Source organism: Mesoplodon bidens, assembly GCF_964165515.1.
Source record: "Mesoplodon bidens genome assembly, chromosome: 15".
Lineage (NCBI taxonomy): Eukaryota > Metazoa > Chordata > Mammalia > Artiodactyla > Ziphiidae > Mesoplodon > Mesoplodon bidens.
Genome location: NC_138171.1, coordinates 54,565,477 through 54,581,465, shown reverse-complemented (window position 1 = coordinate 54,581,465; position 15,989 = coordinate 54,565,477). Strand labels below are relative to the sequence as shown.

The window sequence follows — 15,989 nt, the reverse complement described above, 5'->3', positions numbered from 1 at the left end:
AGATCCCACATGCCGCGGAGTGGCTGGGCCCGTGAGCCGTGGCCGCTGAGCATGCGCGTCTGGAGCCTGTACTCCGCAACGGGAGAGGCCACAAGAGTGCGAGGCCCGCGTACCGCAAAAAAAAAAAAAAAAAAACTAAAAATAGAACTACAATACGACCCAGCAATCCCACTAATGGGCATATACCCAGAGAAAACCATAATTCAAAAAGAGTCATGTACCACAATGTTCACTGCAGCATTATTTACAACAGCCAGGACATGGAAGCAATCTAAGTGTCCATCTACAGATGAATGGATAAAGAAGATGTGGCACATATATACAATGGAATATTACTCAGCCATAAAAAGAAATGAAACTGAGTTATTTGTAGTGGGGTGGATGGACCTAGAGTCTGTCATACAGAGTCAAGTCAGAAAGAGAAAAACAAATACCGTATGCTACACATATATATGGAATCTAAAAAAAAAAAAATGGTTCTGAAGAACCTAGGGGCAGGACAGGAATAAAGGCGCAGATGTAGAGAATGGACTTGAGAACACAGGGGGGAAGGGGAAGCTGGGACTAAGAGAGAGAGTAGCACTGACATAGACACACTACCAAATGTAAAACAGATAGCTAGTGGGAAGCAGCTGCATAGCACAGGGAGATCAGCTCGGTGCTTTGTGACCACCTAGAGGGGTGGGATAGGGAGGATGGGAGGGGGATGCAACAGGGAGGGAATATAGGGATATATGTATGCATATAGCTGATTCACTTTGTTATACAGCAGAAACTAACACACACTGTAAAGCAATTATACTCCAATAAAGATGTTAAAAAAAAAAAAAGAATGGATAGCTGTATTTGACCAAGCTATTCCAACATAGAATAAAAACAGTCCTTATTTTGCACTTCAAATCCTGCTGGAATTTTTTTCCCCTTCGAAGATGAAGATTCTTCCTTTACAGATGGGGAAAAATAGAGCAAAAAAATCAAAGTGGCCAAGAATTTTCAGGGCAATATCACAGGAGGATTCCTCAATCCTCAACTATTTTTGATATGCATCTAGGTTTCAGCAAAAAATAGTCTGAATAGACACAAGTCCCAATTTAAAGTGAAGTTATGTGTTTACTGCCCAGTTCTTCTGAGTAATATCTTTGCACATAATGAACAATAATAAATTGATCTAGAAATATATAAAGTCTTATTTAAACTTTTAAATCAAAGCCTATTTTGACTACTCTTCATTTTGGTCACACAGATGACTGATAAAACTAGAGACAGCCTCTATCTAACCCCGTTTGTATCCATCACTTGATTTTATTAGAAGCTGATTTTAGTGGAGAAGCAGGATTGTTGTTTTAAATATTTAAACACGAGTAAACATCTCCCAGTTGGAAAATATTGTTAAACAACGAACTTAACATCAAAAACACAAAAATGCAGGACTTCCCTGGTTGGTCCAGTGGTTAAGAATCCGCCTTCCAATGCAGGGGACACGGTTCGATCCCCAGTCAGGGAACTAAGATCCCACATGCCACGGGGCAACTAAGCCCACATGCTGCAACTACTGAGCATGTGAGCCACAACTAGAGAGCCCGCATGCCACAGCTACAGAGCCCATGCGCTCTGGAGCCCATACCACAACTAGAGAGGAGCCCGTGCACCGCAACGAAGAGCCCACGCGCCACAACGAAAGATCCCGCATGCCACAACGAAGATCCGATGCAGCCAAAAATAAAATAAATAAATATTAAAAAAACAAACATAAAAATGCAAGGAAAGGCCACGATCCAAACAATATTTAGTGTCACCTGCAGATTCCATAGTCAATGACATAACTGTCTTTCCTAAGATATACAAAGATAAACACTACCCCCAAAATTAGAATTAAGAGCTAAGAAAAACCTATTTTGAGCTGGATAGACAGCTAGAACTCAACTGTTAGCAGAACTAATCTCCCATGCAGAAAAATTCAACTTAATTTTCAATATACACTACACTGTTACCCAGTCCTCTTTGAAAGATGTTTTGAAAAATCAAACACATTTACCTCTGAACTTCCACAGAAAAGAAAAACGAAGATTAAAAAAGTAAAAAGCCACAGTTTGATAAAATTCACTAACTCAGACTACACAAATTCCAAGCCTATAGGAATCCAGATGGTTGGAATTAACATCTGTCTCTGCAGCATGTCACCTACAAACAAGCACTGTGATACTGGTATTTATACAGACTCTGAAGGAGACAGCATTCTTACTCGGTGCAGCACTGATGGAAATGTAAAGTGCTGCATTATAATGTAAGGAAATGATGTAACCAACCCAACGCTGAAACAGTTCTTTCTCTCAGTGGTAGTAGTGATCGATGTGGGCTGCCCTGTTCTGTCTGGCTTGCCCTGAATCTCCTAGAACCAACCCCTTGAAGAGAGCTGGGGTAAAGATGAAGGTTTAGGGCTCTGGCACGGAGCCAAACTGTGGCCGGCTTGAGGATCACATCCATAACTTTAGCCTCAACTGTGCCAAGAAAGCACAAACCACACTTTGAAGTACCTATCTGAGATTCTTTGGAAATGCTCTGAACTTAGACGTTTCCCTGAATCCCATGCCTTCCTCCAACAATGAAGGTATCCGAGCAAGCTTTTATTTCATTGGATCCATTCAGATGAGGGCTCGGGATGCAATGATAATCAAAACTTCTCCATAGATTATCTTAAAAGCCATCTGTGTAACCAACATCATCTTAGAAAGAACATTATTTAATCAGATAATAATGCAAGCATAAATAATAATCTCACACAGAAAGCTTGTTAGGGGTAAGTTAGGTCTGACTGTGTACACAGACACATACACACAGTCTCCCTTGTGAGTCACTTAAATTCCAAAACCACCAGTTCTTTGTCTTGGAAGAGATGTGCTACCTTCGATAATGTTTTCTTTCTTTTATTTAGCCAATGTATTTAATAAATTATTTTTGAAAAGGTCAATTTCTATTTTTCAAAAAACATCTGAGTCACCAGAGATGAAAAATATCTTATCTAAAAATGCCCTAGACCTCCCAATCACCCCTAATAGACATCCCAGATACTAGGCTCTTCCACAGTGAGAGAATGCTGGGGGACTGCGGCCCTGATTACTTACTTGTTAAAAAAAGGTTCGATGAGTTTTGATCTGGCAGACACATGAATCTTTGGAGGACTAAGGAAAGAACCTAATGAAAAAAAGCAGAATATTACATACAGTCAAGTAGACAAAGCCTGAAAAATATCTTTAAATCAATGGTATGGTTCAGCAAGGGTAAAAGGTACTTATCCAGGCCAAGTACACCACAGGTAAGCAGTGATGGTTCTCCCCGTGTACTCTCCATCCCCCGCCCTAACATCCTCCCCCTCCTCCCACTCCAACCTCAAAACCCTCCCACTTCTCACTGGGTGAGTGGATCCCAGGGAAAGGGCACACAGGGAAGATCCACTCTGGACCATGGTGTGTCTAACAGAAACATGTATAGTGAGTACCTAGGTAGTTTGCCATGGAGATGAAGCATAGTCCTGTGATATAAGCATCATAGCCTGCCTCGTGGAGCTGTTCAGAAGCTGTGTCATAACTTGGAAAACCTTCTGCACTTTCTAAAGAGGAAAAAAGAAAAAAAAAAAAAAAACAGTTTTCCTAAGATCATCACAAATCATGACGACTGCTAAGTGCACTGCCCTGCCAAATCCAAATGGCATTAGTCTGTGCTGCAGAAACATCCTAAATAGGCAGAAAGAAAGCTATCTATTTCTTAATTCTCTCCACACAAGACCTTGAGATAACAGTCACTGAAAACAAGGGCTTTGGTCTAGACTAGAGAAATGCCTCGGTTACATTATCAAAGACTCAGCCACAGGCCTCTCAACTGCACGCAGGTGGGTGCTATTTACAATCATGCATAACTCGCTCTGTGACAATGATTCCTCTTCTGATTGGGATGCAACAGGTATTTCAGAGTAATGACTACCAGCACGGCCTCTGGCGTCCCACTGTCTGAGTTTGAATCTTTGCTCCACCACTTATTTGCTATGTGATCTTGGACAGATCACTCCCCCTCTGGGCCTCCATCAAAGCTCCCTCGTTAGGCTTTTGTGAGGATCAAATGAGCTAATATAAGTAAAGCTCTTACACTGTGCTTGGTACACGGTAAACGCTCTGTAACTGTTACCTGTCAATACCCCAGGTAACCCTCCCCAAAAGCAAGACTCCAATCAAGATTGGCAGCTCAATTCAATACTATCCTTTACTATGTCTCCAAGCTTACAGATCTAAAGATGAAAGCACAACTAAGTCCAAAAATAGATCAGAACTTGCTGTAATGCTGCCCTTGGAACATGGGGCCACTTCATAGGAGAGACCATTTTATAACATGACTCTTTGGTCACACTGATATATACAGATGTTGAGAGAATGGGGTCTAAGAAGAGAAAGCTGCTTTAGAGTAAACTCTCTACCAGAATATTATACGGAAATAATAGGATAAAACTATAACTCATAGATAATTATTTCCTAGAACCATTCTGGAAATGAATATCAAAAAGGTTACAACAGAATCAAAAGCATGAGTGGAAATTAATAATGAAAAGGCTACAACTGTTTTTACGTCAATATAGTGCTCTTTAAGCAAGAATTCTTTAACCTCAGTAAGTATCAAATATTAGACTTTAAGCTTAAAAAAAGTCTTTTAACATGAGAGCCAATTAAGTCATAGCCTCTACCCTGCCACCAGCTGAAACACATATTTCCAAAATCAATTATTTCCATTATATAGTTAGAGAAAAGGTCTAGGCTTTCTCCCCTCCACCAACCCCCCCACCCTTTTCTTAATTCCTTTTTTGGACTATTCCAGAAAGGGAAGCAAATAACTGTAGACTTGGCTGCTTTAGTACCTTCCATTGTCAATTTCTGAACCATCAGTCCTATTATCAAGGTCTTGGGAAGTTTGCAGGCTGCAGCTAAGGGAATGTGAGTTACGGTATGAAGCAGCACAACTAGGCTAAGAGGAACCAAGGAAGTAACACCTGGAAGGTTCACCAAATACCTGGGTAGGGGCCTTGGCCAGACGTGGCAAAACATCTCCGCCCCCAAGAAACATTCCTCCCTTTTTGGTTCTCCTCACTGCTGCTGTTGGGTGCCTAAGCCACCTCTGAAGGAGGAAGGGCTGGGGCCCCTCCTTCCTCATCTGTAAACCCAGTTCTTGGGCTTTCCTGAGACAGAAAGTATATTTTCACTCTAGCCCTTGCAATTAATCACCAACTTGTCTCCTCTGAAACAAAGCACCATGAAAAAGAAAGACACATCAAGTTTAGGGAGAATTCCAAGCATTAGGAAATAAAAAGGCCCTGAAGCTTCCATTGCTAAACTTCTCAATGAACAGGCTACCCAATCCTACTCACATAAAACAGATGTAGAATTAGAGGACCACCTTTACTCAGAAAACAGTAATTCAACCCAGGGCATGAGCAAGTTAACTTAGCCAAAACTACAAACGTACAATATACATAGTTTCTAGAACAGTTCCACCTTTCTTCTACAATAGACATCTGTAATTATCACCAAGAGTTTGGGGCTTTTCAGGATCATTTTATATTCTTACCAACTTTAGGAGGGTTGAAAGGTGTCTCTTTTAACCGCTTTTCCAATTCCGCAAGGGATGTGTTGTTAATGATATCCTGCAAACCAGTAAGCAGAGAATGATGAGCCTTCATCATCTCAGTGCAACATACATTAAACAGATTCACTGAGTGTCAGGAAAAAACAAAAACAAAAACATCTAGTACTGCCCCCTTGTGTTCTTTAAGGAAACACAGGAGTTCTTAACACATTGTTTTTTTCAATGTGAAAGAGAAACGGCAAGTTTAATTTCCACCATATGGAAAGTACAGCCGTATGAAAGGTTTTTACAGATGTGTTAGATATCTACAGACCTTTGGGCAGAAAGCTATACTGTTCTGGCATTCATTTCACTCAGCCATATAAAGTCACTTCAGAAAGTAGCAACTGATTATACTTTTACCTGAATTCTCTTGATTAGAATATATATCCAAAATATGTAACATAAGGAAAAGAAATGAAGGAGTGTGTGCATGTGTAACCTATTCAAAAATACATTATATAATATTAAAAATTTACATTCAGAAAGAATAAAGGAGGAAAAAAACCCAAAATTCTACCACCCAAAGACAACTAACTGCTATTCACATTTTGATATATTTATTTCTAGTCTTTTCCAATTTCTTTTTTCCTTTTTTGTTCCTTTCTTTCTTTTCTTTTTTTTTGGGGGGGGCGGTTTGAAAATGACATTTCAATAGACCAGAATTCCAAAGCTGTTAGTAGTAATTCAGAAAATTTCAAACTATAGCTTGATAGTTCAGATTTTAAAAATACCTTAAAAGGTTGTGTGCTGGCCATCAATTTTGTATCCAAGAGTCTAAAAGCAAAAGAATTTTTAATAAGGTAAACAAAATGTATAGCAATGTTCAAAGTGTATTTTACTCAAATGAAAGTCTTAAAAGTGGACACAGGAATTAAGCACATCAGCCATTCCAACCTAGTGCTGGCATCTCTGCTACATTAGATGAGGACTCAGTCCCCTCATGCAGGGACTTCATCAAGAGACTGTGGGAAAGCCCACACCCGGAGTACGAGTTCTAGATTTGCTGAGAGGGCATGGGCTACATTGACCTCAAGGGTAAGTTAAATATCCTCATATGTTTTTATATGGATCAAATACTGTTGCAGGTCTAACACTCTCAAGCTGTTACCATCTCCTACCACTACCCAGATTTGTGCGATATAATTTCTTGGAGGGTCAAAATTTGCATTTGGCAGTTTCATACTATTGTTGTTATTTCTTACTATTCTGCTTCAGACACTGGAATACTAAAAAAAAAAAAAAAAAAAGAGAGAGACACTAGTATGAAAACGGTTTCTTCTCACATAAATGTGAGCACTGCAGATAACAGGACAGAAATAGCCTGGCTGAAAGAGCAACTGTCCGGCAGCCCTCTTCAGACAGGTCCTCAGATGCAGACCCTTGCTCTGTGGACTCCATGTGGCTGACGTGGACCTATCAGAACACACAGTACTAACCGTGGGCATTATCAGATTAAGGCATTGACTTAAAGTTGAGAAAAAGAAACTCTCTAGGTAGACAGTTCTTGACTGACTACAGAATACTCTCAACTGGGTGTATTCAACTTTGTCCAACTATATATTAACTGTCTCCAATAGTCAACTGAATACCCTCGACTGGACACTTCACCGTGACAAGGTTCACCAGACATATAAGAAAGACAAGAGCCAACTCAAGAAGACCTCACCAGTTCCTCAGATAGCGGGAGGTGGGATGAGAAAAAAGCAGCTGCTGTCCATTTTCACCCTCAGGTCGTTTCCGATTTTTAATTTTTAACAACAAAACCAATCATCAATTGTAAAAGCAAGCCATCACAAAGGTAGAGCTGTTAAGCCATTTCCCAGCTTATGTGAATGGGACTGTCATCATGACCTAATGGTTTTAATAAATTATTGAATATCTGTTTGTATTATGGATGCCCCGATGACTGTTTTAAATGAAAGACAGGGGCTTCCCTGGTGGCGCAGTGGTTAAGAATCCGCCTGCCAACACAGGGGACACAGTTCGAGCCCTGGTCCGGGAAGATCCCACATGCCGCGGAGCAACTAAGTCCGTGCACCACAACTACTGAGCCTGCGCTCTAGAGCCCACGAGCCACAACTACTGAAGCCCATGTGCCACAACTACTGAAGCCTGCGTGCCTAGAGCCCGTGCTCCCCAACAAGAGAAGCCACAACAATGAGAAGCCTGCGCACCGCAAGGAAGAGTAGCCCCCGCTCGCCACAACTAGAGAAAGTCTGCGTGCAGCAATGAAGACCCAACGCAGCCAAAAATAAATAAATAAAATAAATAATTAAAAATAATAATAATAAAAAAATAAATGAAAGACAAATCCTCAAAGAAAGCTTACCTGGGGAAGACACATGTTGTCATCTCCTTAAACTCATTTAAGTCCTAAAAAACAAGAGGATGACCTGTTATGATTTTACTCATACACTCACAATACTTAAAACATAAATATTTAAAGTCCCATAGCTCTCTTCTCAAACCGTGATACCTCAAACAGGCCCTTTAGGCTAAACTGTCAGGCCCATATCTCATTAATTATTACTTTCTAAAATGCTTGTCAATTTCCTCACTGACTGGGAATCATATGACCTGATATTAAACTTCTGCATAACCAAAACAGACAAATATGAACACTTTATGGCTGAAATAGGAGGGGAAAAAAGGTTTCTATTATATGTAGAAAACTGTCAGTAATAGCTCTATTACACAACTCATCATAATAGTGAGACTAGTAGAGTTATTTAAATAAAAGGGTTCACAATATCCTGTGATAACCCATAATGGAAAAGAATATGAAAAGGAATATATATATGTATAACCAAGTCACTTTGCTATACAGCAGAAATTAACACACATTGTAAATCAACTATACTTCACTAAAAAGTTTTTTAAAATAAAATAACGTGGTTCATGCAGGAAATAGACATACTGTAAATTAGGTTACACTTTTAATGGAAACACCATTGAAATACTGGTTAAAATGGCCACTAAAACACAGACTTCCAATACACATGATTCTTGTTTAACTACTCAGAAAACTGCTTAAGTGGCACCAATAGCAAGTGCCTAAATTAGACAATTCATTTCCCAAGTTTATTTGCTCAGGAAGTCTAGAGCTTGAATGAGATTGCTCTCATTTTGAATTAACTCATTTACATACATAATTGCCACACTGTACTGCGTAGTCATACTCCTGACCCTTTGTAACTATACTTCTCTTCAGTGTTATTCATGCTTCATAGGCAACTGCCATTTCCCATTAGCTTTTCAAGCCTGTAAATACAGACTGTATTTAGCTAGCTTGAAATATTTACCAGCTTTTCAATGGCTATCATTAAATTAATGAACAATACATGAATAAGTGGTTTCAATGCTAAGTCAAACAAAAATGCAATAAAGACTGTAACCTCTCAATACCATTACAAAGCCTCACAAGCAAAAAAAAATTAGAATTATAGCAACTTCCAGGGCCAGCATATAGCAGAGTTCTAAACCAGTGCCTTCTAAAAGGTCATGCTGAATGAAATACCAAGAAGAATTTTAAAAGGAGATTCTCCCCTAAAAGGCTGTTCCAAAATATGGATTCTTTAGTATACTTTTAAATGCAACATTTGACAACAGCATATGCAAAAGTTCTACCATTTTAAATAGGTCTTGCTTTTTATCATCATCACTTCTTCTAAAGGTAGATGGAAGAAAACCATTTTCTCCTTCCAACAATGACAGAACACAAAGAAGTTAAATAACATACTCAGGTCACCTAATAATAAAGCAAGGGATGAAACTGCTTATCCTAACCCACCTCCTACTTTGCAACAAATCATATGCTCTTTCTAGTAGAATTTGATTCAAAACTAGTTATATTCAAGATAACATTTATTAAGTGCTTACATACTAAGTGCTATGCTAGGCATTTAGACACAGATAATAAAAAAATTATATTCCTTGTCCAGGACTTCCCTGGTGGTGCAGTGGTTAAGAATCCGCCTGCCAATGCAGGGGACATGGGTTCAATCGCTGGTCCGGGAAGATCCCACATGCCACAGAGCAACTAAGTCCGTGTGCCACAACTACTGAGCCTGCGCTCTAGAGCCCGCGATCCATAACTACTGAGCCCAAGTGCCACAACTACTGAAGCCCACACGCCTAGAACACATGCTGTGCAACAAGAGAAGCCACCGCAATGAGAATCCCGTGCACCGCAATGAAGAGTAGCCCCTGCTCGCCGCAACTAGAGAAAGCCCATGCACAGCAACAAAGACCCAACGCAGCCAAGTAAGAAAAATAAAATTTAAAAAAAAAAAGGTTATATTCCTTGTCCAAGGAGCGAATCACCTAGAAGGAAAAGGGGCGTACGTTGTAAAGACAAAATTTATGCAACAAAAGAGGTACACAAACAAAAAGAAGTTTCTCTGAACTTCTGTGGGAGTTCAGAGAAAGGAAAGATCACTTCTTGGGCAAGGCAGCAGGCAGTGAAAACTTCACGGAAGAGGCGTAAGCTGGACCTTGGTAAGACAGGTAAAGCCGTATATAGCAAACATTGAGAAAAGCTAGAGAAAATTCAAGTTGGAGGAAATTATATACCCAAACCAAAGACATACAAAGACACTTTCCAGGGGAAAAAATGAGCCAATCTTGCTGAGAATAAGGATGGTAACGAGTGACTAGATTACACAAGAAGGCTGGGCCAGATCACAGAAAGCTTGATATGCCAGGCTAAAAAGAATCAACTGTATAGAAAAACAAAGAATGTGGAATTAATTCAGAATTTTGAGCAGGGTTAGTGATGTGAACAGAGCCATACATCAGGAGATTATAAAACTGACACAGTCGGAAGATATGCATTTGTTAAATCAATATTTAATGCCTCTTACACGCCAAGCTCTATTTGGTGTTCAAAACACCTATAAACGCAGTATTAAATACTTTCCTCTTTCCTTACAGATACCTTCACTGCTTTAAAGGTCAAAAAGTCGTGAGAGAGACTGCTACCATTCAGCCAATAAGGAGTGAATGATCTGAAATTAACATTAGCTCTTTAGATGTACACAATGCAAATTCACACCCATCATGTTTGTTTTGAGACTCACAACTATGATGCCTTTGAGTCCCAGAGGGCGATACAGTTGTTATGAAAAGCAGGGACAATCTGAAGGTTGCAGAAATAGGACAAGGGAAGCAACAGACCTGCTGTATTCAGAGCTGTGCTGTGCTGGACTTTTCCAAAGAAAAGTAATCAAGATGCTGATGGAATGATGTCTCGTAAGAACTGTGAAGTAACTGAGGCTTTGCAGATGTATAAAAGGCACTGAACTCTAAAGTAGGTATCAACCAATCCAGAAGTCATAAAAGACTAATCTGGTGGTAGTTTAAAGCAGAGGTTGGAAAACCATGGCCTGCAGGCCAAATCTGGCCCATCACCTACTTTTTAAATAAAATTTTACTGGGACAAAGCCACACCCATTTGTTTATGCAATGCATTCTATGGCAGTTTTCAGGCTACAATGGCACTGTTGAGAGTCCTGACAAAGACTATCCAGCCTGGAAAGCCCCAAATATTTTACCATTTGACCCTTTATAGAAAAAGTTTGCCAACCTCTGGTTTAAAGGATGGGATGAAGGTTAAAGCGAGACAAAGAATCCTGCCTGGAGTTTGCTAACTCCAGATGAGAAATAAGGCTACTTGCTACTTGAAATGAAAATAATCCAGATGTGAGAGAGAGCCTGGAGACAAAATTGCCGGTATTTTGTAACTGGCCAAATCTGGGGCACAGAAGAAGAGTCAAAACCGATGTTAAAAACAGTATTGGTGACTGGGCATCATTTATAGTAAAGGAATCAGGAGAAAGAACTGGATTGGAGTCTAAAGGAAAGAAAGGTTGTGTTAAGTTACACATCTTGTTTGCGACATGTGAATTTTAAACACCTCTCATTCTGAAGGCTATCCAGGTAGACACATGTGGGGTCCAGCATGAACTACGACCTAGATCGGAGGCGAGATCCCAGCTGGAGGAGAAGATGTGGGTGTCTTCATCTGAAGTCCTGGAAGTGGGTGAGATGACTAAAAGACAGAAAATATGGAGAGAAAATACAGGAGAGGAGACGACAGAGTGACGAGGGGCAAACGAGACGAGGCCATGGGCAGTCAAGGAGCAGAAGAGGAGGAGATAGAAGAGAAGCTCTTTTCCCAAAGCTCATGCTTTGGTGCACTGAGATGGCTTGGTGCCAAGAGTAAAAAAAAAAAAAAAAAAAAGCACCGAGGTCAACAGAGAACCTAAGGGAAGCAGCCTCCAAAGAGGTAACCAAGACTTTTGCACAACCTGATCCAGTCTAGATGACCTCTAGCACCACCCCACCTTCAATGGCCCTGCTATGTCTCATATTAGCAATACCAAACTAGAAGACCACACCTGCGGCCCAGGAAACCCCCGCCCAGCACTAACTGAGCAAACCACTGGCGCCATGACGGAACACATGTTTAACCGTGCTCCAGCAAAGGCAGATGACCAAAGATCCCTTAAAATGGCTTGTAGGTACATCTCTTCAAAAATGTACAACCAAGCGCAGGAGACTGTCCCTCTGGGAGCATGCTGCAGACAAGGAAGTGGCACCCAGCAGAGAACACTTTCTCAGTAATAAAGACTCATGAATTTTTAAAACAGGCTGACAAGTCACTTACCGAGGGCAGAGGGCAGTAGAACTGATGAACTGTGTGCATGACATCCAAGAGCATATTGTGTCCAATGACAAGTTTCCCCTAAAAAAAGTCAAGATTAGGAAAAGACTTCTTGGTACAAAATTATATCAGGACTTGAGAGTGAAATGTATGGTTCAGTTCCATAAGGATTTTGTACTAAACTTACTTTTTGACACTAAGGAAAAAAAATGTATAAAGATATGCAAATAAAGAAATTTGGGTTGGCTTCGTTCCTCTTCTGGTGTCCAATCCAGAATGCAAAGTAAAACCCAAATGACTTTGATTTCATTGATTTTTTTCTCTGGTTTTTATTCATCTTGCCACCCACAAGAATCAGTAGTAAAATTTTTATTGAAGAGCTCAAGAAAGTAACTGAAAATGCTAGGTACCTTGAACTGTCGAATAATTTGTGAACAAACTCCAAATATCTATTTTAGGAGTGTATTCTTTAAAACAACTCCTTATTTTCAAAAGATACATTCATAACAATGCTAAAAGGTAAAAATAACTAATTTCTAATTTTATTAAGTAGAATGAGTTTTTGTTTCCTTCATTATCTATGTCAAAATTCATGAGGCTCGTTCTGAAATATTTCCAATGAAATTCACTGCTTTTCAACCAGTAAGGTATAATATATGTGCAATAAATCGGTCCATTTTGATAAAAATTAAACTACGAAAACGGAATATCAACTTGGATTTAGCTAGCCAGGTGACAGCATTTTTAACATAAAGCATCTGGTCACTACAGTGGAGCTTTTCACTATGTCCCAGTGGCCCTTCAGAGTAACACTCCTTGACTCACAGAGCTAAACATAATTATTTGAAATAAATAATTTTACACAAAATCTCCCAAATCCAACAGACAAGCCATCCTTTTGGCTCAGTGTATGGGCACATTCTGAACACCTATACAATGCTAAAATACCAAATACTGATTAAAACCACAGAGAAGACGTGGAAGGAGCCCAAAATGGAATACAAACCTGAAAGACGAACCTAACTGTATTATAAATGAATCCCTCAACAACACGGAAGGAGGCTGATAAGAACAGAACTATGAAAACAGCATATAATAAGAACTGCATTTCCCAATGCTGGAGAAAAAAAATGTACAAATAAGAAAAGAGAGTAGGTTGAAAATAAACCCGGGGCTTCCCTGGTGGTGCAGTGGTTAAGAATCCGCCTGCCAATGCAGGGGACACAGGTTCAAACCCTGGTCGGGGAAGATCCCACATGCCACGGAGCAACTAAGCCTGTGCACCACAACTACTGAGCCTGTGCACCTGCAAGCCACAACTACTGAAGCCCGCACGCCACAGCTACTGTGCACCTAGAGCCCGTGCTCCACAACAAGAGAAGCCACCACAATGAGAAGCCCGAGCACCGCAACGAAGAGTAGTCCCCGCTCACCGCAGTTGCAACTAGAGAAAGCCCACGCGTAGCAACAAAGACCCAACGCAGCCAAAAATAAATAAATTAATAAATTAATTTAAAAAAAAAAAGAAAAGAAACCCTGTGGTGTTGGACTACAATCTGAGGTCTATCAGTATAAAGGCATTTTTTTATATATATACAGATATGTCAGGCACAGAAATATCAATGTGTGTATACATGCATGGTTACACACATGTATCATTCTTAGCTCTGTCCAGTGAGGGGAACTAGAAGCACTAACACCACAGTAGTAGCCCAGGACCAGATCTTGGTTTCTAAACACCATTCTCCAATAAAAGGAACCAGGGCTCCTTGGAGAAGTCATTGATTCTACTGCTGAGGCAGGGAAAATAGAAGATGAGTCTGGAACATCTTGTGATGTCAGAAAGTAAGGAGGTGCTCAGAAAAGGGTGGGGGCTTGTTCCAGGGGGAGTCAACCTGAAAAAACTCCAATGGCCAAGGTGGTACCATCTGAGCCCCAAAATAAACAATAAAAATGTAGATTAAAATCTGTAGAATGAAATAAATTTCCCTGAGTCCAAAAAAATTTTTTAAAGAATTAACAAATAAAACAGGGGAGCAGGGACAGCTCTTCCTTCTAGAACTAATTCCAAGAACGAATGGAGAAAGAAAGAGGGAAACACAGACTCGCCACTAGAAAACCACAGCAATAATGGCTGCAGGCAAGATCCACCGACAGATGCTACGTTACAGGCAAAAGCTTGAGGAAAAACAGGATTTTCGTGACTTCCCTGGTGGTCCAGTCGTTACAACTCTGCGCTTCCACCGCAGGGGGCAAGGGTTCGATCCCTGGTCGGGAAACTAGGATCCCGCATGCCACATGGTGCGGCCAAAAAAACCCCAAACAAACAAACAAAAAAACACAGGATTCTCATTGTCTCAACCAAAGTATCTCCCCCCAAATATTTATCAGTCACAAAGGAGGTAACAGTAACTCTACAGTGCACAAATCCAGCAGACATCACCTAAACCAAGTGATCCAGGTCAATATCATGAACCATCATTTCTGTGGTATTCCTGCCTCAATCAATGTATGTCCTCAATCCAACATGAGAAAAGATCAGACAAATCCAAACTGAGAGACATCTGACAAAATTACAGTCAACACTCTTTAAAAATATCAAGGTTGGGGGCTTCCCTGGTGGTGCAGTGGTTGGGAGTCCGCCTGCCAATACAGGGGATGTGGGTTCGTGCCCCGGTCCGGGAGGATCCCACATGCCATGAAGCGGCTGGGCCCGTGAGCTGTGGCCGCTGGGCCTGCGCGTCCGGAGCCTGTGCTCCACAACGGGAGAAGCCATAGCAGTGAGAGGCCCGCGTACCGCAAAAAAAAAAATCAAGGTTGAGACTTCCCTGGTGGTCCAGTGGTTAACAATCTGCCTTCCAATGAAGGAGACATGGGTTCGATCCCTGGTCGGGGAACTAAGATCCCACATGCCTGGGACAACTAAGCCTGTGCGCTCTAGAGCCCGCGCACCACACCTAGAGAGCCCACGTGCCACAACTACTAAGCCCGCGCACTCTGGAGCCCACGCACCACATCTACAGAGCAGCCCAAGCGCTGCAAGGAAGAGCCCACATGCCGCAACTAACACCTAACGTAGCCAAATAAATAAATATATATATTTAAAAATATATCAAGGTTATAAAAGACAAAGAAGATTACAGACTGCAGAAAACTAAGGAGAAATAACAAGTAAATGCAATGTGGGATCCTAGATAGAATTGTGAATAGAAAAAGGACTTAGTGGAAAAGGGTGAAATTCAAATTAGTTCATAATATTGTACCAATGTTAATTTCCTGATTCTGATAACCATATATTATGTAAGATAATAACATTGGGGTAGCTAGGTGAGGGATATATGGAAACTCTGCACCAGTTTTGCAACTTTTCTGTGGGTGAAAAATTAATACAAAATTTTTAAAAACAGATTCACTACCAAGAGTGATGAGAAAAGAATTTGATCTGACATAAAGAGAGTTTACTGTTCACTGGCTCTACAGAGCTTAACTATGTTAGTATTTTTAAGGTACATGACTTAAATTTTAAGTGTCTGGATCACTAAGAAATAGGGCTTTTTTCGCAGTATGCTTTGTGACGTGAACTACCAATGGTCAGCAACATACTATGAATCACTCTGCGGGAGAGAGACACCAGCGAGAAAAAATAAACAGAGGCACA

General features: G+C 40.5%; 1 protein-coding gene across 1 annotated transcript in view; it reads right to left on the bottom strand.

The window, feature by feature from the left end:
* Positions 1–15,989, bottom strand: part of PARN (poly(A)-specific ribonuclease) — a 159,459-nt gene that overhangs the window by 119,285 nt on the left and 24,185 nt on the right. Inside the window, exons 13-18 of the mRNA XM_081257994.1 lie at positions 12,335–12,412; positions 7,997–8,040; positions 6,399–6,441; positions 5,608–5,683; positions 3,497–3,607; positions 3,123–3,192 (exon numbers count right to left, since the gene is read on the bottom strand). Of these exons, the coding sequence (XP_081114120.1) occupies positions 3,123–3,192; positions 3,497–3,607; positions 5,608–5,683; positions 6,399–6,441; positions 7,997–8,040; positions 12,335–12,412 (422 nt within the window). The remainder of the gene's footprint in view (positions 1–3,122; positions 3,193–3,496; positions 3,608–5,607; positions 5,684–6,398; positions 6,442–7,996; positions 8,041–12,334; positions 12,413–15,989) is intronic.